This window comes from Kwoniella pini, chromosome 5 (genome assembly GCF_000512605.2).
Source record: "Kwoniella pini CBS 10737 chromosome 5, complete sequence".
Classification (NCBI taxonomy): Eukaryota; Fungi; Basidiomycota; class Tremellomycetes; order Tremellales; family Cryptococcaceae; genus Kwoniella; species Kwoniella pini.
The window spans coordinates 344,924-368,220 of NC_091720.1; the positions used below are offsets into that span (position 1 = coordinate 344,924).

General features: G+C 42.7%; 11 protein-coding genes across 11 annotated transcripts; 6 read left to right on the forward strand and 5 right to left on the reverse strand.

Moving 5' to 3' along the window:
• Nucleotides 1–124: 124 nt before the first annotated feature.
• Nucleotides 125–951, reverse strand: I206_103886 (uncharacterized protein; the record flags this gene model as incomplete). Its single annotated transcript, XM_019156271.1, has 5 exons — nt 125–142; nt 215–333; nt 413–666; nt 757–829; nt 882–951. 5 exons carry the CDS (start codon nt 949–951, stop codon nt 125–127), a joined length of 534 nt encoding a protein of 177 aa, XP_019011229.1.
• A 1,206-nt stretch (nt 952–2,157) lies between these two features.
• I206_103887 (uncharacterized protein) lies at nt 2,158–3,028 on the reverse strand (the record flags this gene model as incomplete). The annotated part of the gene is made up of 5 exons (XM_019156270.1): nt 2,158–2,184; nt 2,258–2,379; nt 2,446–2,693; nt 2,768–2,852; nt 2,920–3,028. 5 exons carry the CDS (start codon nt 3,026–3,028, stop codon nt 2,158–2,160), a joined length of 591 nt encoding a protein of 196 aa, XP_019011228.1.
• Nucleotides 3,029–3,770: 742 nt separating this feature from the next.
• On the reverse strand, nt 3,771–4,516 carry I206_103888 (uncharacterized protein; the record flags this gene model as incomplete). The annotated part of the gene is made up of 5 exons (XM_019156269.1): nt 3,771–3,788; nt 3,856–3,926; nt 3,995–4,230; nt 4,292–4,355; nt 4,426–4,516. The coding sequence occupies 5 exons, from the start codon at nt 4,514–4,516 to the stop codon at nt 3,771–3,773; spliced, it is 480 nt and encodes a 159-aa protein (XP_019011227.1).
• Nucleotides 4,517–6,891: 2,375 nt separating this feature from the next.
• Nucleotides 6,892–7,275, forward strand: I206_103889 (uncharacterized protein; the record flags this gene model as incomplete). Its single annotated transcript, XM_019156268.1, has 2 exons — nt 6,892–7,064; nt 7,143–7,275. 2 exons carry the CDS (start codon nt 6,892–6,894, stop codon nt 7,273–7,275), a joined length of 306 nt encoding a protein of 101 aa, XP_019011226.1.
• A 469-nt stretch (nt 7,276–7,744) lies between these two features.
• Nucleotides 7,745–8,561, forward strand: I206_103890 (uncharacterized protein; the record flags this gene model as incomplete). Its single annotated transcript, XM_019156267.1, has 5 exons — nt 7,745–7,815; nt 7,879–7,954; nt 8,016–8,144; nt 8,244–8,352; nt 8,470–8,561. 5 exons carry the CDS (start codon nt 7,745–7,747, stop codon nt 8,559–8,561), a joined length of 477 nt encoding a protein of 158 aa, XP_019011225.1.
• Nucleotides 8,562–9,384: 823 nt separating this feature from the next.
• I206_103891 (uncharacterized protein) lies at nt 9,385–10,215 on the forward strand (the record flags this gene model as incomplete). The annotated part of the gene is made up of 6 exons (XM_070202848.1): nt 9,385–9,467; nt 9,529–9,595; nt 9,659–9,709; nt 9,778–9,827; nt 9,906–10,042; nt 10,112–10,215. 6 exons carry the CDS (start codon nt 9,385–9,387, stop codon nt 10,213–10,215), a joined length of 492 nt encoding a protein of 163 aa, XP_070058949.1.
• Nucleotides 10,216–10,850: 635 nt separating this feature from the next.
• Nucleotides 10,851–11,714, forward strand: I206_103892 (uncharacterized protein; the record flags this gene model as incomplete). Its single annotated transcript, XM_019156265.1, has 6 exons — nt 10,851–10,933; nt 10,998–11,064; nt 11,123–11,173; nt 11,260–11,309; nt 11,394–11,530; nt 11,611–11,714. The coding sequence occupies 6 exons, from the start codon at nt 10,851–10,853 to the stop codon at nt 11,712–11,714; spliced, it is 492 nt and encodes a 163-aa protein (XP_019011223.1).
• A 241-nt stretch (nt 11,715–11,955) lies between these two features.
• Nucleotides 11,956–12,826, reverse strand: I206_103893 (uncharacterized protein; the record flags this gene model as incomplete). The annotated part of the gene is made up of 4 exons (XM_019156264.1): nt 11,956–12,177; nt 12,258–12,360; nt 12,473–12,553; nt 12,609–12,826. The coding sequence occupies 4 exons, from the start codon at nt 12,824–12,826 to the stop codon at nt 11,956–11,958; spliced, it is 624 nt and encodes a 207-aa protein (XP_019011222.1).
• Nucleotides 12,827–13,096: 270 nt separating this feature from the next.
• On the forward strand, nt 13,097–16,236 carry I206_103894 (uncharacterized protein; the record flags this gene model as incomplete). The annotated part of the gene is made up of 16 exons (XM_019156263.1): nt 13,097–13,275; nt 13,339–13,867; nt 13,928–14,269; nt 14,351–14,786; nt 14,855–14,867; nt 14,928–15,085; nt 15,143–15,198; nt 15,258–15,407; nt 15,475–15,494; nt 15,557–15,601; nt 15,658–15,722; nt 15,778–15,807; nt 15,858–15,879; nt 15,933–15,981; nt 16,037–16,069; nt 16,132–16,236. The coding sequence occupies 16 exons, from the start codon at nt 13,097–13,099 to the stop codon at nt 16,234–16,236; spliced, it is 2,232 nt and encodes a 743-aa protein (XP_019011221.1).
• An 851-nt stretch (nt 16,237–17,087) lies between these two features.
• Nucleotides 17,088–21,535, forward strand: I206_103895 (uncharacterized protein; the record flags this gene model as incomplete). The annotated part of the gene is made up of 3 exons (XM_019156262.1): nt 17,088–18,125; nt 18,204–20,659; nt 20,734–21,535. 3 exons carry the CDS (start codon nt 17,088–17,090, stop codon nt 21,533–21,535), a joined length of 4,296 nt encoding a protein of 1,431 aa, XP_019011220.1.
• Nucleotides 21,536–21,788: 253 nt separating this feature from the next.
• On the reverse strand, nt 21,789–22,952 carry I206_103896 (uncharacterized protein; the record flags this gene model as incomplete). Its single annotated transcript, XM_019156261.1, has 7 exons — nt 21,789–21,926; nt 21,998–22,053; nt 22,139–22,335; nt 22,444–22,553; nt 22,636–22,742; nt 22,808–22,827; nt 22,885–22,952. The coding sequence occupies 7 exons, from the start codon at nt 22,950–22,952 to the stop codon at nt 21,789–21,791; spliced, it is 696 nt and encodes a 231-aa protein (XP_019011219.1).
• Nucleotides 22,953–23,297: the final 345 nt, after the last annotated feature.

The window sequence follows — 23,297 nt, forward strand, 5'->3', positions numbered from 1 at the left end:
CCCCGAAGGATCATCCTGGTATCATCAATAGAGCTGATGGGTGATTAATTTTCGGACCGATTCTAAGGTGCGGAAGGTGCTTTTAAGGACACGAAGGTGCTTTGACTAACCACTTGCCACAACTTTACTGAATATCCCAAGACTGAACGCGCAATGTGCAGTGTGGTCAGCGTTATCCTTAATGCTTTCTGGTCTTAGAACGATTTCAATTCACCTGATTGGAAGTCGCACCACAAGTATAAGTTCGTACGTCTTTAACATTTCTATCTTTTTGAGAGTCATTTGCTGTAGATTCTAATTCGGCATCAAGGCACCTCCATCTCGATTCGTCATCTAGAAAAGGTAAAGAGTTTATACATCGTAGAATGCTCTATATCATCAAGTACGCTCAACAGTAGTAATGATCACTCACCGAAAGAAGTCATTAACCATTGTTGTTCTCGATATAACCACAATTGAGCTGGAGTTGGCTTAGGATTTCCACAATTTTCAATAGTTAAACCACTCCCAAATTCAGAATCATCCGCTCCTTTATCCAAACATAATTTATCACCAGAATTAGCAAGAACGATCTGTTGTAATCCTTCCCCGTTTTTGTTGATGTCATTCCATTGTTGATATTTTGATTTTGATATCGAAGAATCTGCCTCTACAAGACATGGCTCACTAAACAAACCATTGTCGGAGTCAACCAATTTTTCCTTGAGCCTATCTGAAAACGAAATATACAACGAACAACGAGAAACCCTAACTCACAGCTGAACTTTGGCTCCTGCGATTGCTTGTTTATCTTTGACAGTCAAACACAATTCTCCCTCACTGGCAACAGCTGCACAATCATAATCAGCGCGTGATTCTGTTTACTCTGGTATAAAACATACGTGAGATCATCATCACAGCTAAAGCTGAGGACAGAAAGGGCAATAGGCCGAACAAAGCTTTGACAAACATCGATTCAATGAAAATTTTGAATAGTTAATGTTGGTTAGCAAATGGTTGATATATATTGTGATTATATCGATATGCAATAATAATTAGATTAGGGGATTTAATATGGCATGCCAAGGGTAATTTATATATTAATCAAAACATTTGCCATGTTTGACTACATATTTAGTGCCTCAATCAATACTCGGATGTCCTTTATCCAAGATCCATTGATCATACTCCCGTGCGGATCACAATAACACTAAAGGAGCCTCAAGGAGATTTGAAAGGTGATCACACGGGGCAAGGGGTCATTAATTCTGCGTTTGCCCCAAACGGGGTGATTTTCAGAAGGAGTTATAGATGTTTCGAAGAACGAGAAAGGTGTAAGTGCGCCAGCGAACGAAAGAAATGCGGTGCAAATGGTTTGGAAACCATTCATATGCTCGGTCAAACCAAGAAATATCTTATTTAGCCAATTTCCGAATTGTTGATATCTTGATCGACCAGTTTAGCTATAATGTATCTTAATCAGCCTATTTCACTATATAGCATCTAATTCAGCCAGTTTCAGAGTTCAAAAAATATAAAGAGATGTTCGGATTTAAGGTAATTGTTAAAACATGAATTCATCGCTACAACACCATAATTATACCTGTTTCCTCTTAGATAACAACCCAGACAGACAATTGAAAGCAGTCTGTATTACACCTGGTTGTCCTGTATGTCCTCCTGTATGTCTTCCTGTATATTTCACCCTTCCCCGACAATTACTTGGTCATCGATAATGGATCGAGCTGTCGGATTAATCCATATATCGCTAGAGATCTATTTCCACCGCAATATGTTCGACATTTTTCGCACCTATACCGTCTTTTCCTAGCAGGGATAAGACTGTTGGGCACTTGTGAACCATCCTGAAACTTTGAAAGTGATATAACTCTGTAAATTTCGTATATAAGCTATACATGCCGTATGCATGTCCTGGAATTGGCTGAATTAGATGCTATATAGTAGAATAGGCTGATTGAGATACATTATATTTGAAATGGTCGATTAAGATATCAACAATTCGAAAATTGGCTAAATAAGATATTTTTTGTCGGTCCAACAGCTTGATGCAATAACGATGATGCATATTGAACGGGATACATGATCATGCTATATATAATTAAAAAAGCTTTACATTTCTACAGAGCTTATGACTAGTCCTCGTTTAGCATAAATCGATTATTGAGCAGGAGTAAGTTTCCACATCTTTGCAAATAAGCATAAATACAATTAGCACTTCTGCATCTCACGACTCAAGTAAGATAATTATAATACTCACTTGATTTGTATTACCTTCTACACATGTCCAAGTCTGTAAGAATTTCTCACTTGCATACGGTTCGCCTTCCTTCAGGTAACGACCCGAATCTTCTTGTACGTCAAGGCATCTATCAATATCGCCTAAATCGCATCTCATCAGTAAAATAGCCTTGCTTTCTACGCGTTGAGGCTAAGGCAGTTACGTACCAATATGAGAGATGATCTGTTGATTTTGATAATTCCAAAGTTGAGCAGGAACAGGAGGATTAATGCATTCTTGTAACTCCAATCCACTTCCTTCAGGAGAATCATCACTCCCTCTATCAATACAAAGATGAGGTGCTGATTGTAATGCAATATTTAAAAGTCCTCCAGTGTTATCTTCGGAACAAGCAAAATCTTGTAAATAAGTTTTGTCATTGCCTTCTTGATCGGAATGCTCGAAACATGTTGCACTGCAGAAGGTGTCGCATAAGCAATGACTTCTTTGTTTTAAGTGACACTTTACTAAACCGATAGAAGGACTCACATGTTTATTTTTGCCCCGACTACAGCTTGTCCTCCCATGACTGTCACACAAAGATTGCTTTCACCTTGACCATCCTGGGGAATCGCTATATTTCCATTCGCATGGTGTTAGCAGATATGTCAATGCATTCACATGTCAACCATATCACTTACGCTGAATTTTGGATGCGGAAGATTGTCTCGAATGAAATCTATGTGGGCCCGTTGAGCTGGAACCCAAGGCAAGGAGGGGTAAAAGCGATAAAAATACTGTAGCGATCATTGTACTTTTTGATTATCTATTATAGAAATTATTCAATCTTGTTACTCTATTACTCAATTAGCGCGAGTTTTTTCGTTATTCAGAATTGAAAAGACAAAATTGAAACTGCCAGCATTAATCATTCTGAACATTTTATACTCTGACAGACTTTGTTTGTTGGTAAACCTGCTTTTAAGGTGTCGAAATACGCACTTGGGAAGTCTATATGAAAGTTTCAGCTGGGGAGAAAGGATCACTCAAGCTTGTATCATAACGGCAAAGGTTTGGCTGTTTAATACATGAATGGTAGAAATCTTCATCACAGTCTTTCCATTCAGCTTGATCAAAACCTATAAGTAAGTTTCGGAAAGCTATGTAAAACCTCTAAAAGGAATTTGGAGAGCGATGTGGGGACGAAACAAGGGGGAAGGATCAATGGTGTACTCAGATGTGCGTGAAACTATACACATCATGAAAGGATTTGAGACGCCCTTTCGTCCAAATATCGCCCGATATCTCGGTGCTTGGGAGAGACTCTTGGCGCGGTGGTCGAGCTCAATGGGGACCGCAGCAAAATTGTTGAGGGTTCGACGTCTGTGGCTCGATCGCCCTGAGCAATCGAAATGTTTTGCCATTGTCCGCGGCAATGCGGTTGGCGGCCCTGAGTTTTCCTCATATCTTGGATGTGACGACAGTATGCATGCATATTCTACCACGTAGCGAGCTTAAGAAGACAATAAGATGCTTTATGAAACCCGATTACTTAAGAGGGGTAGAATTTCTACATTGTTTTAAAATGTCAGCCGTTATCTCATACCTAGGTTGAAATGGGAATACAGAATACTCACCAAATCAGAAGCCATAGTCCAGCAAGTTTGTATATCTACTTCGGAATCACTTTTCTTGTGAAGACAATTGGCTTTTTTAAAAACTCCATTGATCAGATGGATACCCTTGATGATGACAAAACATCGTATAAATACTCACCATTGGAGAAAGACATGAAACCTTCTCTTGATCTTCCAATCTTTTGAGTTCCAGTCTTACTTGTAGAACATGTAGCAAGAACAAGTGATCCTCCAGCTTGAGCGGAAGAAGTACCTTCCAAACATAAAGTAGGATCAGATTGGAGAGAAATCCAATTGTTTACGAATTCAGCTGAAGTCGTGATGTTCCAAAGCTCAAGAGGTGAAGCTGAGTCCACATCTTTATGACAATCGACACTATTCAATAGCCATGTTAGTCATAAAATGAATAAGCTTACGTTATCCTGAGAACACTTACAAAGAGACTGCAGCACCAGCGGTCTGACTGGCGGCGGCAACGCATAAGTTCTGGTTGTCATGAGCTGAAAGACGGAAGCGTCCGGCAGATTGATTAAATAATCGTTCTCAATATTTGGATGAATCGGTACTTACGGTGCAATCTACCGAAACGGGCTGATGCTCTGGGAATAACAGTGGCTGTTGCCAGAGCAGGAAGGATGGCGAGTAAAGTACCGACTAACATATTGACAAATATTTGGTATGAACAGAGGATGTGAATGTTAAAAGAATGTGTAGATGAGAAAGGAAGAGAGGGCTTTTCAATGGCGACGCATTACCTTATATACCTTCTGGAGCAAGGCCATTCATTGAGAACAAAAGTCAAGCGATCGAGCTACTACGGTAAAACCTCGGTTTCCTTCTACGCGGTATCCCCATTACAATGTGGAAAGGACGTCTCAATAGATAATCGAACGATAAGAGGTACCCGCAGCAGTCATCCGTTCCTAATTTCTGGGCTTGATTGATTGTATGAAAGTTATCAACTAACGTTCTGGACGTGAAAGCGGAGACCGAGTGCAATGACTTGTGAACAGCTTCCGAAGGGTACTCTGGCGCCTAAGAATGCTGAAATTAACACATCCACCCTTATTTCACACATGCATCGGGAATTTCCATTGTTCTTTTCAGGATTCTATGCCAGGCGATTAGTAAGCATAATTAAATTTTGTTTAATCTGGTCGTTCCGATCCGCATCCGGTGCCTGGAAGATTCATCGAACGTTCATGGTTTTGATGGATGACCGAGTACTGCACAGCTATCACCTTGACAATGGCTAAACAGCTGCGTAGTGGCTGAGTGATATCCGATCACCACGAAGCCTAGATGACGAGACATTGAACTATAAGGTGAAACGTATATATCAATCTCCTTATTTCTGGAGATGTGACCAAAACTTCCCAAGGATGACTCATCATGAATCTATTCCGCTGGACCTCAAACGACCGCTTGACCGCCGTCATTGGATTAGGAGAGACTGCCCTTCGTAGCCGGACTAAATGGTAGTCAGTAAGGTCAGCGCAACTCCTTCGGCGAGCAGTGAATGGTCTAAGAGATTATAGGCTTATCCAATATTAGAAGGTCCTTCCTTTCATCCTGCTGTTCCCTTCACGTTCTGGTTGATATGAGGACATTATCGGATAGGTAAATACATGAGTTCGCAAAAGCCGTGATAACCCCTGCAGAATGATACCTCATAAGCTATTATACGTTGAACCCAATAGGCCCTTTTGCGATAGATACAGACTTTCAGCATGTCAGAACCCTTCGAGCTTCCAGACGACGGAATTATAACAACAGATACAGGAACGTGTATCCCAAACGAAACATGGGACAAAATCCTGAGTGAGGGCTAAAGTAATATGTCCTGAAAGGACAAGCCGATACTGATCTCCTATGCATAGGATGGCTGATGATACTGATCGGTGTCGAGATGACGCTGTTCATCATCTTTCTCTTCATCCGACATAAGCGACACAATGTAGATCATGAGCAGGGAGTAATGCATGTTAGAGCAAGTAGATTATACGAGAAACTGAAAAGGAGGAAGTTCGGTCACAATCGGAGAAAGAGGAAGGATTGAATTGGATCTTTTTGCTATGATTACAGAAGCTGTCATGTTTTGATGAATAAGGGGTTCAGAAACGGACAAAGCACAAGACAAGCTATATGCACAGTACATACTCATACACCTTTATTGGACATATTTCTGCCCAAGTACGCTTCGGTATACACTGGAGCTAGATCTTGCGAGCCTGGCTACCATAATATCAACAAGCTAAAAAAAGGATAATCCCTATCCTTTGAATCCCCTAAAAGAGGATAGTTGGGAACAATGGAGCTTGAGTCGACATTGTGCCATTTTTAGGACGATGTTTGAGGGGCCTTTATCGCATCTATAGTCATCTTGCTCTTGCAGTAACGGAGCAGAAATTCATATCCAACTTTGCTGTAGCATGTTCGAGCATATTCCAGGCGTCACCCTCCCTCCAGATGGCTCAGTATGTCTAGCGTCATGGCTGATGATGATCATCAAGTGCAAGTGCAGCTAGCTCCCTATTAAAGTCGCGAAAGGCCATATAGCTAATGTATATGCTCACACAGTGACCCTAGCCCTCTTGATACTCATTCTTTCGGCGCTAGTGTGCTTGATAATCAGAGAATTCGTTTTGATTTATCGCTCCAAGCGAGAAAGGGAGGAAGAGCGAAAGGAGGTGAGAAACACAGAGGAGAAATTGGGTATTCCAAGGGACGAGAAGTGAAATTTGTAGTAGAAGATTGATATAATGCATTTCAATGAAATACGGTGGTGGTGGTCAGAATGAACAATCGCCATGGTCGAAAGCGGATTATAGAAGAGTCTAGTGACTTACGTAGGTAGTGATCCATCATGGTACTAAAGGCACCCTACACAATCACGGTCATCTCCCCTCGATGATTCACCCTCTGTCACAGGGAACTACCTGAATTGCTCCTTGTTGTCCGTTGCTCACCTATCCATGCCATGGTATAAGAAATACAAGTCTTTAGATGAAGCCGTATGGGAACTACCCTATCTCCATGACTATTTTTGCTCCGTCCGTCCCATCATTACTATTCGACCAACATGCCTCGCCTCAATACTCAACGTTCGAAATATTAGACGTTGATGAGGCTGAACACTTCGAGCATCAAGCGGAGATCCCTCATACTGGTAGTAGTGATGGATTCGACGAGATGGTGCTAGCTACCGTGTAAGCAGGTTATCTACATCCACCCAGATCGGTACGCCTTCATTGGGATGTCTTCTGATTTCACCTTTGTCCATGTAGGCCGCACTTTGCCATCATAGAGAACACTTTCAGGACAGTATCAACAATGTGGAAAGAATGTTATCGATACATAACTTCGAGCGCGATATCCCAGCGTCAGTCCTCCCGAGTATTCCCAGCCGATTTATTTTGACCGACTCGGCATATAGGTGTTCACATATCAAAACTTGCTCCTTGAATTTAGTCGAACTCCACGATGTATCGCATGGTCACCGACACGACGGAGTTTTGTCTCGACAAATAGATGCTGATAGACGGGGGGATTATGTATCACCTTGATATACGTTCAAGAAATAGTTGATAGAATCGGAGACACGCTCCAGCATTGTTTATGTATTCTTATGTTAGCCGGTACTAACCTAACCGTACACAATTAACGTTTGAATTGACGTCACATCCCATCCCATTCGCCGGGTTTTCAGGAAAAGACTATTGCCATCGTATTTGGGATTTCAATGCCAGCGAATCTATCCATCGAACGAGTATAACTCTGCTTCACTTCTTACTTCTTTTACCATAACCATCTATAACATCATCAACCTCTGTGTAAAACACTCTCTTCTCGATTAATACAATAAACGACCGCTCATAACTTCTACACAATGTCTTTCATCGGTCTTAATCTCACAAACAACCTCTCTCTCTATGCTGTACCAGTAGCTTGGGTAGCAGCGTAAGTCAGATTCCTCAACCGCCGTTCCAGGTGATGCCAGTCTGACACAAATTCCAACCGTAGTATGGCTCCCCACTTCTACGCTATCTCAGTTTACAATGCTGAAAGAGCCCCTGGAACCGCTGAATGGGATAACAGGGTAAATTGTCCTGATCCACTCATCACAATGAGTGAAGATGTAACTGATAACATACAAATAGGATCCCAGAGGAAACATTGGCAAAGTCAAAGAAGCCAAATTATCACCTAACGCTCAAGGGAAATTCATTAGAGCAGAAGCTGCCCAAGAAAACGCATTCCAAAATTTGCCTTTATTCGCTGCCGCCGTGGTAAGTGTCTATCATCCTCGATGCCCAACGCTCAACCCTTATAACGTCATACTTTGGCGCAATACCGCCATGCTGATCTATCACTTTTTGTGCTGTTAGCTCGCCGGTAATTTCGCTAGACTTTCACCTTCTGTCTTGAACACTACTTCAGCCTTATACCTGTTTTTCAGAGTTGCGTATACTATCGTCTACATCAACAACACCTCCCGTAAGTTTTCTTCCCTCTTTTCATGTCGACCTTGTTCACCTTCTCCACATGATATGAACGATACCGACTTCGCTTTCTGAATTGTTAAAAGTGCGTCTGCTGACTTGGAACTCTTAGCCTTCCTTGCCAACTTCCGATCAGTAACTTTCTTAGCTGGGGTAGCTACATGGATGTCCCTCTTTATCAGAGCAGGAAACAAGCTTCTCTAGAGGATCGGTCAAGCATAATCTAGGCTATTCGTAGAGCACTTAGACTGTAGATATAGGATGTAAAACAGAATGTCGTGTTATATGGCTTATTGCTAAGATGGAACATAAAGGAGACGGGACGCAATTAAACATTCTTCAGAGCGATAGATCCGTTACATGCACAGTATACCTTGCAGGATTTGAGGCCAGGCATTTATATTTGATTGCAAACATTCAGCCAACGGAGATCAGAAGGCACGAGTATGATCATGAGGAACACATTCGAATTGCGTTGTGCTGGCTTGGCCAATCTGTATGAGACACAAACCTACTTCATGCTATTCTTCGAGAATGATATTGCTTCATTAAGGGCTTGCATGACTCTCACAAAGGATGCTTGCGAGATCGAATATTTGGATATGCCCACGAAATAGCTTAATCTGAAGGGGACGTTAACGAGATTCTCATCAAGAATTCCCCATTCTCTATCGAGCAATTTACTCTATCACATTTTACTACATGTTCGACGTAAATACAATTTGCAATTATTCTCCTTATCTTGTTGCTATTTGACATCCGGAGAAGCTTGCGGTGTTATCATAGTGGGATCGCGTACTTCCGTAATTTCCAGGTGATTTACGGTATCTAATCGTTCTGAAAGGAAGCTATGACGTCTGAAAGATTCCAAGACTTCATACGGCTTTTGGATCACACTTTACCCAGTATATTCCCACTAGAAGTGTTCACGTCCTTTGGTTCGACTCTCATTGTTTTCACGCCTTCATATTTTCTGACCTGACGAGATATCTCATTCATTCATAAACTCCTCTAGCAATCCACAGCAATGTCATACGCGTATTTAGCATCTACTCCGGGATTGAAATTCAACTACTCGTTGTTCAGCGTCCCCGCAGGATGGGTCGTAGCGTGAGTAGTCGTCATCCTATTTGTGAGCCTCGGGAGATGTCTAATCATACATGGATGATAGAATGTCACCTCTTTGGTGGGCTATCGGAGCTGCAAACTCAGCCGCACCTGGTACTTACCAGAACGCTGTAAGATATCTTGTTTGTCAACCCCCTTATATCTTGCTAACTATAGGTGTATCACTACGGTAGAACCCTGGTGAAAGCTGGAGTAAATTAGACACAGCTCCTGTTCCTCAACAGGTGAGGAAGCTCTACCTCTTCTTTTATCGGTAGACATTGCTAAGTTGATTCCTCTTGTCCGATGATAGCTGAAGAAGAGGATCAAGCGAGCTGTAGCTGCGAATAACAACAATCACGTGTTAGTTCTATTACTTCTGTCCCCGCATCATACACAGGCAACTTCTTGCATTTATATACGCTGACGCCTTGTTCCTAGCAATCTGCCGCTCTTCGCAGCAGGTCTCGCGGCCGCTAACGCCTCTCATGTCGACTCTTCGTCTTTACACCTTTATTCAACAGGCTTCTTGCTCAGCAGAGTAGCCTATAATTTATGCTATGTACTCATAGAAGATGGTACGTTTAACGTATTCTGTAACATATCTGATTTAGAAATCGCTTATCCTCCTTTTGGTATCTCTTTAGAATCCAAATCATGGTTCCGAACCATTTTCTACTGGACAGGTGTTGGTTCATGTTTCGCTTTGTACATCAAGGCTGCGTTGCAATACCGATCGATGCCTTGGTAGGAGCGAGGTAGAGCATTGGTAGAGATTAGGTAGAGCTTAGGTGAAGCTTAGGTAGAGTCGAAATAGAGGTTAGGTAGAGGTTAAGTAGAGGTTAGGTAGAGCTCAGGTAGAGCTCAGGTAGAGCTCGGGTAGAGTCAAGGTAGACCAGAGGCGGCTGAGTAGCGCAAGGTAGAACTTGGGTTGGGTTCAGGCAGCGCCGATTCCTGGGTTTGGCGATTGTACAAATGAGATATAAACGGAAAAAGCTATGGTCCATGCAAAATGGTATGAAATGAAATGCAAAATAAGAACGTTCACCGCAGTCGCGCATGACTGTAGTATTTCAAAATTGCCTGGTATTTTATTCACACGCTATGCTATAATTGTTCAGCTTCTATCGCCAATCAGAGGACCAGCACAGGATAAGATAAGAGAAGAGAAGAAGGCCCTAATGTCCCGGTATTTCCGGACTCAACTCTCTTCGGCTAACTTTCCGGATTCCAACAAGCTTATTTAGCTTTCGACCCTATTGTTATTGCCAAGTTATTTGATGATTCAACACAGGCGTTTTCTTCCTGACATCCATTTGTTAGCTAGTTATATTCCCTCATTTTACATAGGCATAAATTACTTTGGATAATTCAGAATACTTCAACATGTCTTTCGCTTACTTGACTGCTACACCGGGTTTATCATACAATTATTCCCTCTACGCTATACCTGCAGGATGGCTAATCGCGTAAGTCTCATACTTAGCTCCAACTATCATTATGTAGAGATGTTGATCAATTTGATTTGAACAGTATGGTTCCACTCTGGTGGGCTGCTCCTATAGCTAATAAAGTTTCAAAGGGATCATATGATAATGCGGTATGTTTCTTCTTCACAGCGCTCCGGTTAATAAAGCTGATATAGATTCGTGCAAAAGAACCCGAAAGATAGCTGGGCAAATATTGATTCCAAACCAATTCCTCTTCAAGTAAGACTCATCCTCTTTGTGCTTCTAGGGCCATTTCTAAGCCGAATTATGCATGGGAAGTATACTGATTTGGAGAATGAGTATAGCTTAAAGGAAGGATTAAAAGAGCTATAGCGGCTGAGAACAATACTCATACGTAAGTCACATTGGAAATTTTCAGGAGGGTGGTCATAATTTTACCACCATCAGATCGTGACTGATGTTCCCTACGTACTCATAGCAATCTCCCTCTATTTGCAGCTGCACTAGTAGCGGCCAATGCAGCTCATGTGGATACAAGCTCTTTGCATTTTTACGCTGGATTGTGGCTGATTAGTAGAATCGCATATACTTTCGCATATATCTTCATCGAGGATCGTGAGTTCCGCATTTTGATAATAGAGGTCTTTGATGAAAAGTACCCTCATGTGGCTGACCTTACTACATTGCGAGATTAGGTAAAAAATCAGCAATTCGATCAGCTTTGTTCGGTGTAGGTGTTCTTTCGGTATTTGCTTTAGTTATTAAAGCTGCCAACAAGTACTCTTCTGTACCTTGGTAAAGCCTACCAGTGTAATCACTTGGCCAAAATCAGAGCCATAGACGTCGACAAAGGACTTTTTGTGTTGGAGTGCTTGACATTCGACGGTAAACAAACGTTCATGAAAGATCAATGCAAAAACAAATATAAGAAGGATTATACAATATGCATTGCGGATTGAAGGTCAAAAGCGAGTCTTTGGGTATGAGAACGAGTGCAGGGTATATTATGTGATTGATATTGTTTGACGGCCGTGCTCTCGTCATTGCGGCCCACTTTTTGCATTGCCATCCGGTAATCCATTATCCTCCTCGACCTTCACATCTACATCTCCGTTCACCTGTGTCGAGCGACTATAACCGTCACTAAGGGTCTCATTATCGTTCTGAACTATCGCAGGTATGTCGGGTTCATGTCTCCTTCCCGGTAAAGGGACGTCTGGAAACTCGTCTTTAAGGGCATCATGTAATTGGCGGCGGAAACTCTAAATACAGCCAGTAAACGAATGAGCTTCGCATTAAAGGCATTTGAAGTCGAATGGGAGACCGGAGACTGAAGACTCACCTCCAGTCCCAAAACTCTGCCCAAAGCATATTGATTCTCCCCTACTGCACGCGTCAACGTGTTTTTCGTAAAGACATGCGGGTTCTTATATCTATCAATATTACTATATGCGACGACGTCAGCTCTACACTGTACCAGGTGACGAACGGTTGTTTGTTCCAGAAATTGATGCTACTTATTCTCGAAGTGAGGTAGTAGCAGACAAGGTAACTCACTCTACGATTTGATGAGGTACACTGTCCCCCAACTGCCCAGCAATCCTTTCGAGGTTAATGAAACCTTGATTCACCTTCATCCTGTCTTTTCTATAAGCTCATTCTCCTGGTTACATTGGCGAAGGGTATGACCTACAGGTATTTCGGTACTGCATCTTCCATACCCGGACCAACATCTCCAGCACATATCTCCAATTCATACAAATCTTGCGTCAATCTCAACAATTGACTCTCCAGTTCGGTTCTCAAAGCCGATTGGTCGGGTGGACCATCTGGCGACGGTTGCGATACCATACCTAGACCTGACCCTGGTGTCGGTGCTGGGGAAGGTAATTGTGGCGCCCCTAATGACATTTCCCGAGATATTCTGTCTCAGTGAGACTCAACGATGTGGGCAATTTGAGGAGCGGTCAAGAAGTGACTGTTCAACTTTAAATAGCTGTAGGAGGGAATCTCGGTGATCACCGATCAAAATGTCATGACATCATGATATGACCATGACGCCCTCCGACATGGTAAGTGCGAGCAGCTCGACAGATACTAGTAAAACCATTGAATACCTATTTGATACCTCGACAATCCTTCTTGTAATCCATCTAGCTAGCGTGGAGGACTATCTTCACGATGAGAATCAGTATTTTGACCTGCTTGGGTCTTGTAGCTGCAGCTCATGCTAAGAGGTTACAAGATGTTTTCACGCCCAAAGATATGCTCGCTGCTCCTAGGCCCCAACCCGCTATCGCTTCTCCCGGTGGGAAACACGCGATCTCCGTAGTTGATCAGTGGGATCCCAAGACCGACAAGTGAGCTTCATTCCGGATCCAAGTTGTGGTGCGATCTTTTCGCTGACCCTGCTCATCAATCAGGACCCATCGATCTGTTTATCTCCTTTCCCTCAATACCACTCAAACCCTCTCGCCGGTCTCTTTGCTCAACACGACTTCTAGCGAAACATCCCAGCTGGTGTGGCTCGACGCATCAAGCTTTGCATATCTGAATGGATCATCTCTCTTCTCATACTCTATTGATGTCAGGACCGCCAGTCAATCGGCTCTTCTCGACAGAACAAAGGAAATTTTGACCTTCCCTGAGGGCGTTAATCCCACTGATCTCACATATGAGGCGAAAAGTGGTACACTTGCTTTCTCAGGGCAAATATGGGAAAGCTCAGGAGACTTTGTAGATACTGCTAAGTATGATGAGAAATGGGAAAGAAGAGGTGATTCTGCTTTGGTATATGATGAGTTATTTGTTAGACATTGGGACGAATGGAGAACCCCTGGAAAAGTATGGACTGTCGGTCTCACTAAAATAGCTAAAGACGCAGGTGTATGGGCGAGTTCATCTTCCGGAAAAGAACAGACTTTCGTGAATATTTTAAAAGACACCGGCCTGGTAGGTTGTTCCCTTTCCGGTATGAAGCGATGTATCAGCTGATATTGTTTTTCCATCAAGTACTCTCAAATGGATCCAGTCGGTTCGTTCACCCTTACTGCTGGCTACTTAGCTGTAGCCATCAAGGCACCTCACCTCAATTACGCTACTCATACAAGGGAAGATATATATTTGGTTGCATTGCCTGGTCAATCAGCCTCTTCCTCCCCTCGACATCTTACCCCACATTCCCATGGTGCCATTTCCGCCTTGACGTTTTCACCTAATGGCAAGCAGCTAGCGTGGCTAGAGATGCAGAAGGATGGATATGAGAGCGATAAGCGCGTGATAGTTGTGCATGAGGAAGGGAAGGGTACTAGACGATGGACGGAGGATTGGGACAGAAGTCCCAATTCAGTCACGGTGAGCGCCTATGTTTCCGGATGAAAGAATGCAGATATCTGGGTGAGAACGCTGACTTCCTGTGTTGCACATACACCGCAGTGGTCGCACAATTCCGACTCGCTTTACTTTACGGCAGAACATCATGGCCGGGTGTTGCCTTATCATCTGACTCACCCGGGTCATTTGCCAACTCCACTATACTTCAATGGAACCACCACGTCGATCACACCTTTAGCTAACCACACCATTTTGTTGTCCCAGCAATCACTCACATCTCCTTCGGACGACTTCATTCTCACTATTCCGCGGCGACAGACAGGACAAGCTGGTGATGCAGGTGACCAAGATGGCGACAAGTTGCCTAAAGATGCGCTGAAGAGACTGACCGCCTGGTCCGCGGCCTACATTAAAGACAAATTGGAGGGGCTGGAAGGTGAGGAATTCTGGTTTGAAGGCGCCGAAGGGAAAGAGGTTATGGGCTGGGCTGTAAAGCCTAGAGGGTGGGAAGCAGGTCAGAAGAGAGCTTGGCCTTTGGGTGAGTGAGCTCATCTTATGATGCCGACAGGTCAGGGCAAGCTTATACAAGATTAACGAAACCTACAGCGTTTTTGATACAGTGAGTCGATGTACGATCAGGCGAGAAAGGGTCCGGCTGAGGTTTTTGAACTCGGTATAGTGGTGGACCTCAAGGTGCCTGGGAAGACTCTTGGTCTACGAGATGGAATCCCGCTGTATTCGCTTCTCAAGGCTACTTTGTGGTTGCTATCAATCCAACTGGATCGACCGGATACGGACAAGATTTCACGGATGCCATTCAAGGGGATTGGGGAGGAAGTAAGCCTTCGTTCAGTCGTCACTGAGAGATTCTCAGCTCACGATTGGGTATTTCAGAACCTTTCAAAGACCTTTTGGCTGGATATCAGGCTGCGCTTTCCAGATACCCTGAAGTGAGTCAGGACTTCGAATATTCATTTAGCGAGAGTCTCTGATAACAAACGTATTCCAGATCGATCCTGATAGGACTGCCGGACTGGGAGCCTCTTATGGAGGATATATGGTAAATTGGATCAATGGACACAATGATCATTTCGGATTCAAAGCCCTGGTATGCCATGATGGAGTTTTTGACACTGTCACTACTTACTTCTCCACTGAGGTGAGCCAATACCAAGCATGACTTCGAAATGACAAAGCAATGAGCTGACACAGCTGCTCGAAAACAGGAAGTATGGTTCCCCACACAGTATGTTATTACTTTGTATGCATTAGATTTTCCTGATCTGATGAGCTACTTATTTCGCCTAGGGATTTTGCTGGTACACCGTTGACTCATCGAGCCAACTATGAGAGGTGAGTGCTACCTCGTTCTCTTGACTCAATGCTGCTCACGAGAACCTCTATACTAGGTGGAGTCCGGTCAACCATGCTATTGAATGGACTACCCCTGAATTAGTCATACAAGGTGGAAAAGGTACGTCGGCAGATCCCCCAAAAGCATGAACTAGCTTATGTGAGAGTTTATACAGATTATCGATTGGAAAATTCTCAAGGATTAGGTAAGTCTTCTGGTTCAAATTTTGGGCGCGACTCATATTCTGTTATCTAGGTGCTTTCACCGCTCTTCAAACGTAAGTCCCTCTTAAGCAGTCTCCTAACTCTAAAAGCTGATTTCAGCATATAGTCAAGGTGTGCCTAGTAGATTTGTTTATTTCCCCGATGAGAATCACTGGGTAAGTTTTGAAGCGCCGTCATTCCGAAAGGACCTTGGCTGATCGTTATGCATAGGTGCTCAAACCTCATAACTCGCTAAAGTGGCATGTAAGTGCAAAGGTTGATCCCCCGCTGTCTTCTCAGGCCACTGCTAATAATTGTATATATAGCACGAGGTATTCAGGTGGTTGGACGAATGGGTTGGAAGGGCACATGAAGAAGCTTCCGCCGAGGAACTGGTGAACTTGGGGCTAGACTTCGTAGTTCAAGCTTAGGTATTGAGCATATCTTCAAAGATCATTCAGGCCAGAATCCTTCGTGGAGGAATGCGATGCATCCGATCAAGCCAATTATCACAAATACTATATTTGCCGATAATGTTGTTATCCGACGCTTCGCCTCGTACAGACCATGCTACTATCATTGTGTTCCTTGCGCTTCAAACATTCACTGTCCGCTACGAGGCGCATAAATCGATGCGTGCAATAGATATCTCAACCCCGATAATCGGTATTCCCGCATGCAATCAGCCTCGATCGCAATGCTGTATGTATAGGTGGCGAAAGTGGCGTATTCGGCTAGCTCTATTCAACCCTCAACCGAATGAGAAAGCTCACAAGCCTTCGAATGACATGCGCGATTCCCACAAATAAAGCTCCAGAAATTGGTAAATAGACATCAATATGTCATCAATCATGGAGTCATCATCCCCTATTCCCATCCAGTCCTCTTCACAAGCTTCTACGACTTATCAGACCCTGAAACGACAAAATCCTCCGGAATTCCAAGATCACAGTATCCTGGGTCTGGTCTAGAACGTCTGCCGTTTTGCTCCAGCAGAGATTGGTACGTACTTCAGCGATGCAGATCACATCACCTCCTACAAGGAGAACGTTAATCGTGCTAATACAATTCCGGCTACCGCATGCACAGCTCGACTTCAGAAGCGATTCTCGAACTCAAACGGTTTCAACGAAGTTCCTTGCGCCCATGCTAGTGCCTTAAAGCCTTGATCCGAAACATCACGATCAAACATTACTACTAAATTATCCTGAAACCCCATTCAGTTCCCTTATACGGACAACGTCCATCTGTGCGAAGACTAAAAGAGCGTCATTTGAGAGGAATGACCATATCTCAACGATCATCTAATAAGGTATTTCATCAATGGTCAAGTTCACATGAAAGATCATCTCCATCTAATGCTGAACCCTTGATGCCAATAACACCAAGGCACCATAATGTCTCTCATACATCTCATAAAAACAGATTCGGAGACGTCAAAGGTTATTATCATCCTGAGTCAAATTTGAAGAGTGATAACCGTGCGATAAAAGTACCAGGATTAAATGATTTGCACCCTACTAATACACCTGGATCGCCTTCACAAATTGACCCTTTTGGTTCCCAAGTAAATTTACCATCACCTATTCCACCTCATCATTCCTTAAAACCCTCAAGACCTCCTTCAACAGTTTTATCGTCCGACGGATCGCCTTTACCGGAATCGAATAATCAAGCTGTCACACCGAGAATTACAGTAGCTTCACCGTCTACCAGTACAATCCATTACCTTTTCCCTAGTAGCGATACAAGGACTGGTATTCACCTTACAAATAACTCAACAACTACCGCTTCCACTGCCATTGTTGTGGAAGCAACTTCGAATGGAGGAACAAGCGATGTCAAGCTGAAAAGAGGTTATTCACTTACAAGAGGCAACTCTTTAAAGATCAAAACTCGAACTCATAGTCCTACAGAATCAAATCTGAATCATCGAGATATTCCTGGTCTAACAAATAAGAGGTCTTTGCCAACTCCAAATCTTAAACAACAGGAAGTTCTTACAGGCTCAAATAAGACCGCTCAAATGAATCGAGGGGGACTCAAGAGATCCGATATCTCCAATCCTTATCCATCGCTTTCAGACGAAGCAAGAGATTATTCGAAAGGATATTACGACGTTGGACCCGAACAAGATACGATGGGGACTTTACGTAGACAGCCTGGTATGGAGGACTTGAGCGGTAAATCAAGATTGGGAATCACTGAAAGATCAGAGTTAAAGGAAAATTTAGGTGGAATTCGACGAAGAGAAAGCATTATACTGAAGGAGATTGAGAATCGACGCGATAAGCGCGGGTGGGAAATTGGGCATAACAAAGTGAGTTAATTTGAAAGCACAGCATTCTGAGACGGCAATAGAGGTATTCATCGTGTAATCCGTTGCTACCGAAATCAGGCTATCGAGCAGAAAGAGATGTCTTCGATGTATTCGAAGCCCAAGACATCTGTCTCGAAAGATCAAGACCGGAAACAACGAGAAAAGCCGAATATCCCCCCTATAACGATCATTCAACAGCGACGACGTAGTCAGTCATTATCATCACCTCGTCCAGCTCCTTGTCCGCCTATAGATCCTGCAAGGTCTCCTCTAATTCCAGCCCCTGATTTGGGTGATCCACTTAGCTTATCAGTCGTGATGCCTAGTCCTTCATATTCCCACCTTGATTACAGCCCAGCAGGATCAAGTGCATGTAGCACAAATTCTTTGTCAAGAAGTATAAGCAAGAGGGGTATCGCTTGGGGCAAACGAGCAAGTGTTATTTTCCCTGTTCCATCGAGTATACGCATGTCAAGAGGAGATACGAGGAAGGATTTGGGTGATTATGATTCAGCAAAATTGAAAGTCAAGCAAGATTACGAAAATCGTACGGCCGCTCATGGGGTCTCAAATGGGAAATTGGGTAGAATAGCTTCGATCAAACGAACAGTCTCACTTCGCAAGAAGGATCAACAGGATTCTCAGCCCATCAGGAGAGCACGACCAAGATCTCAATCTCTGACCGAAAACAGAATCCTCAAATCGCTGGATGAAGCTCCACCTTTGCCCTCGCCATCAATGATGAAACGTGGCTACGTCCCATACGGTCAAGAATATGCTTCCTCAGCCTATACCGGTGAACTTTCGCTTGATTTTGGTGATAGATATTATCAAGATAACAAATCTACTACGACTCTTGAGATGGAATTGACTTCACCAAGATCAGTAAATACTTCTTATTTTCCTGGATCTACTCCAACATCTTCAGACTTCAATCATATCAAAGGCAGAAACGCTATTCGTATCGTAGGAAAACCTCTTCATCCCGCTTTGAACAATAGAAGTGACGACTCTTTGTCGATCTCGGCACCTTCCACTGTCGGGTTAGGATTTTCTCCTGTTGGAACTCCGGTTTCACTTCCAGGCTCGCTCCTGGAGGAGATGATCGATCTTACCGACACTGGATTAGGAGATAGAAGAGTGTCGAGTCCAATGATTGAAAGCGTTATCACACCACCAACACCTCAGAATCAAGGTACATTACCTGCACCTGGTCTCCTACTTACTCATATAGGCTTTGACGACTCTTCTGAGGATATCGCCGCATCGACGCCTGGATCTCAAAGTCAGAGAATACCTAGAAGATCGGTATTATTAGCTCAGAATCGCTTTTACATTCCACCTCCCGCTAACTCTTCAAAGCTTTCAAAGCCAAAGCAAGAGCCTGATCTGGGAGAAAGGCCATTTCTAAGGTCCAGCAAATCCATGGGGCAGGGATTAATGAAACGAGCTTACACTTCGGGTAATTTGAAGGTAGATGCCAATAAGCAGTCTTCCTGTCAGTCAACGGAAGAAGGGAAACCTCATGGAAGCAGTGGTTTACTTAAGTCCGCTTCGATAAGATCCTCAACGCAGAGTTTTTCCAAATTGTCAGATGATCAACATAAAAATGGCAAAGAAAGGCAATATGGTACCGAAAGAATCTCAAGTACACATTCTATGAAATTCAAATCTAGACCATTAACAACATTTTCAATTTGCTCGCCACCTGACGCTATCGATCCTTTACCTTATACTTCACCTTATTGTGCTGAAGGTCGAAACACACCATCAACTTCTCAACGACGAAAAAGCTTACGATCAAACAAATCATCTCCCTTTCTCTCTGCTAGTAATTCGTTAAGGGTTATATTCGGAAAAGAAGGTTTTGTGGCTAGATGTTTATCTCAGGCATTTGAGAAAGATCAATCAAATGATCGAAACCAATCTCCGCAACATACGAATCCGAATAAGAGAGAAAGATCATTTTCACCTGAAATGACTAAAGAAGAGCTAAAAATGAAAATTTCGAGTCCTCTTGAAGCTTCTACTGTCTCATCCAGGAGAAATGAATCGCCAGTGTACCATCAGGAGAGTTCGAAACGGGCTTTATCACCTCAATATGAACAAGCGAGAGAAATTGGGAGGAATGCAGATAAGAAATGGAGAGAATCTGTATTACAAGAAGCACTAACATTATCAATATCGAATTCATCTCTCAACAGATTAGCTAATGAAAGTGAATTGGAAAATATCGACATGCCAAGAATGGTATCCTCAGGATCAAAGAATAGATTAGCAATTCCTGGTCAATTACTTTCTGCACCAACGATTACAATCAATAACAATAACGAAAGGGATACAGATCCTATTCATCATGATACGTCAGATGGGTATGCAGGAATCGGACAAAGCATGTTACAATCTCAGAATAGCTTAGAAAGTAGTTTGAACTTGAGAGCTATTATGGAAGTTGAAAATTGGGATTTGATACCTCCCACCCGTACTTTAGGTGTTGTGGGTAAAGAAGAAAGTCTCGTATCCGCGCCAAGCATGTGAGCTGCTCGACTTCATGTACGTGAATCACATGTGAAAGTATGACTGATTGAATAAGTGAACTCTGTTTCAGGTATTCGAATAACGCTTCTACATTATACGAAAAACCAAGCTCGTCATCAAAGAGATTAGTCGGTAAAGGGTTTCCAACAAGTTTTTCAATAGCAGATCTGACTAAGAGAAATACCTCGAAATCCAAGAACATATATCCTACGAAGCAGCAGGATGGAGATCTAGAAAACACATTAAATGCGAATAATATCAGTCAACCTATACCAATATTGACTCCTATGAATTACAATTCAAGCCTTACGAAAACATTCGATTTGCAGCCTAGTTATATGATCAAGACTGATCAAACTGATACCCATGAGGAGACTAGAAATGCAGGTTCAATTTGGAATAATAAATCAAGTTTTCTTAAAAATCGTTCTTCATCTCGATCAAATACCCCTGATCCAGCGAATATATCCCGATCAGTCAGTCCAATTCAATCTCAATCAACACAAACACAAACACCAGACGGATCATCAGCTTGGAAGTTATCTTTGAAATCATCAATCAAACAAAAAAGATCAGGCATATCATCTAATGATTTACTACAAGACAAAACTCAACCAATTCATCCTAAACAAACTGAAAATGGTGTTCTGAATGAATTATTAACTAGAGATCAAATTCATCCTCAATCCAATAATAATGAGGTTGTTGACGGGAATATTAGAGAAACAAATAAATTAAATAAAGTTTTAGCTTGGAGGAATGAAGTTGATGAAAATGAAAATTTGGCTCAACTTGATCAGAAGATTAGAGGTTTCGTAAGTGATGAAAGAGAAAGGGTCAGAGGTATTGGAAGGAAAAGTATTGAAGGATGAACTCTCGTACTTGAAGAAGGTGTCTTGTAATGAAATTCATGGTCATGGTCCTCAATGATCCTAAAAATGTCGTACCAACAGTGCCGGATGTACTTGTTTTGCTGTCGCAAACGGAACATCATCTGTCCACCACATGGCAGAGTTCGTAATTCGTTGCATTTGCAACAATGGCGTATCAATTCTATTATCTAACATAACCCTAACATTCTGCTTTCTGACTGATATGCTCACTCTGATTGTTCCTTCTATTCACTTAATTCTTCATTTCACTACTTGTTGGCTCGTCCGTAGCGTCCTTAGGTTCTTCGGGTTCTTCAACTTCAACGACCGATGCATTCTCATCGTCTTCCGCTGCGAATGTGAAAATCTTAACTTCGGCATTTCCCCATGGCTAAAGTATCGAGGGGCGAATTAGTGATTATGCCTCTGAAAGTGCTGACAATTATACTTATTTGAACTTACACGCGAGGATTGTTGATTATCTGCTATATACCTCAAAATGTCACCATGAGCTACCACTGGGAATGGAATTGAAAACATTATCAGCACGTAGGTTTTTACTATGAAGCATCTGGTTCAATATTCTCCCTCTTTTGAACTTACCGACAATTTCATTCTCTTCTCTATCCCTTAACCAATTTCTAACCCGTCTTGCCCTTTCACTGGCATTTTTCGGATTGTATATACCTGACTTCGACGCATAACCTTCTGACAGGGTTGAAAAATCGAGAGAAGAGAAAATACCGTTGTTTGATGCTTTGAGCTTTGAGATAGGGTAAGTGGGTGTATCGCATGGGTAGCTACATGACGAGAGATTTCAGCCATATTCCCAAGATTAAATTAAGACCTGATAAGTCAGGATCATAATGGGAGCGGATCGAGGAATACAATACATTCGTTTGACTCACGCTTCGACCTCTTGTAGAGTATCTAGTAGTATAACGGGTTTACCTTCCTTCTCTAAACGATCTTTCAATTCTGGATATCCAAGTAACATTGTTTCCATAGGTCTTCGCAGCTAAGTGATCCGATCCAAAGGTGCTCATCAGCGCCTCCATTATCACAGAAAACCTGCCATTTGAAGCAAATAGCCAGCTTACAGGAGAAGACACCAATAGTTCAGCAGTCTTTTGAAATGTATCCTTTGTCACTTCGTTCAATTCTTTAGATTGGGTTTTACCCAAGTAAGTAAGAGGGGCATCGGCAACTGAAATCCAAGGATATGTCAGCTGTACTGTTGTACCCAGGGGTCAAATGAGTCTGGTAGCTGACTAGTGTAATCAGACGCTACGCTGTGTGATATTGCTTGTCAGTTCCATCGCTTCATTCGAGTCATGAGCTAAGCTCACTTGTGTTCCGCTTGAGCATGTCTGGTGAGATACAATCTCTTTGAAGTAGCTTTTGTTTTTTGTGACATCCTGATCTTGTATTCCGGTGAATAATCGCCAAATCTATACAAATTATCTATGATATCTATTTATCTTTCTCTCGCCAGCTGTTATTGAAGTAGAAAGAGGCATATGCGGTGCACGTTCCGAATGAATCAATATCGCCGGTCATCAACGCGTGAATGACTATGATGAACTCCAGTTTATCCGAATATCCGTAAGACGCCTCCACTCATTTCGTCATGCATGTAACTTGAGGTCAATCACCGAATAAAACTACTCCATTAGAAACATCCGTAGTTCATCAGAAATAGCACAATTTGCTTGGAAATCCTCGCTTGAGCAAATTTCGATTCAGTTCATCAATACCAATG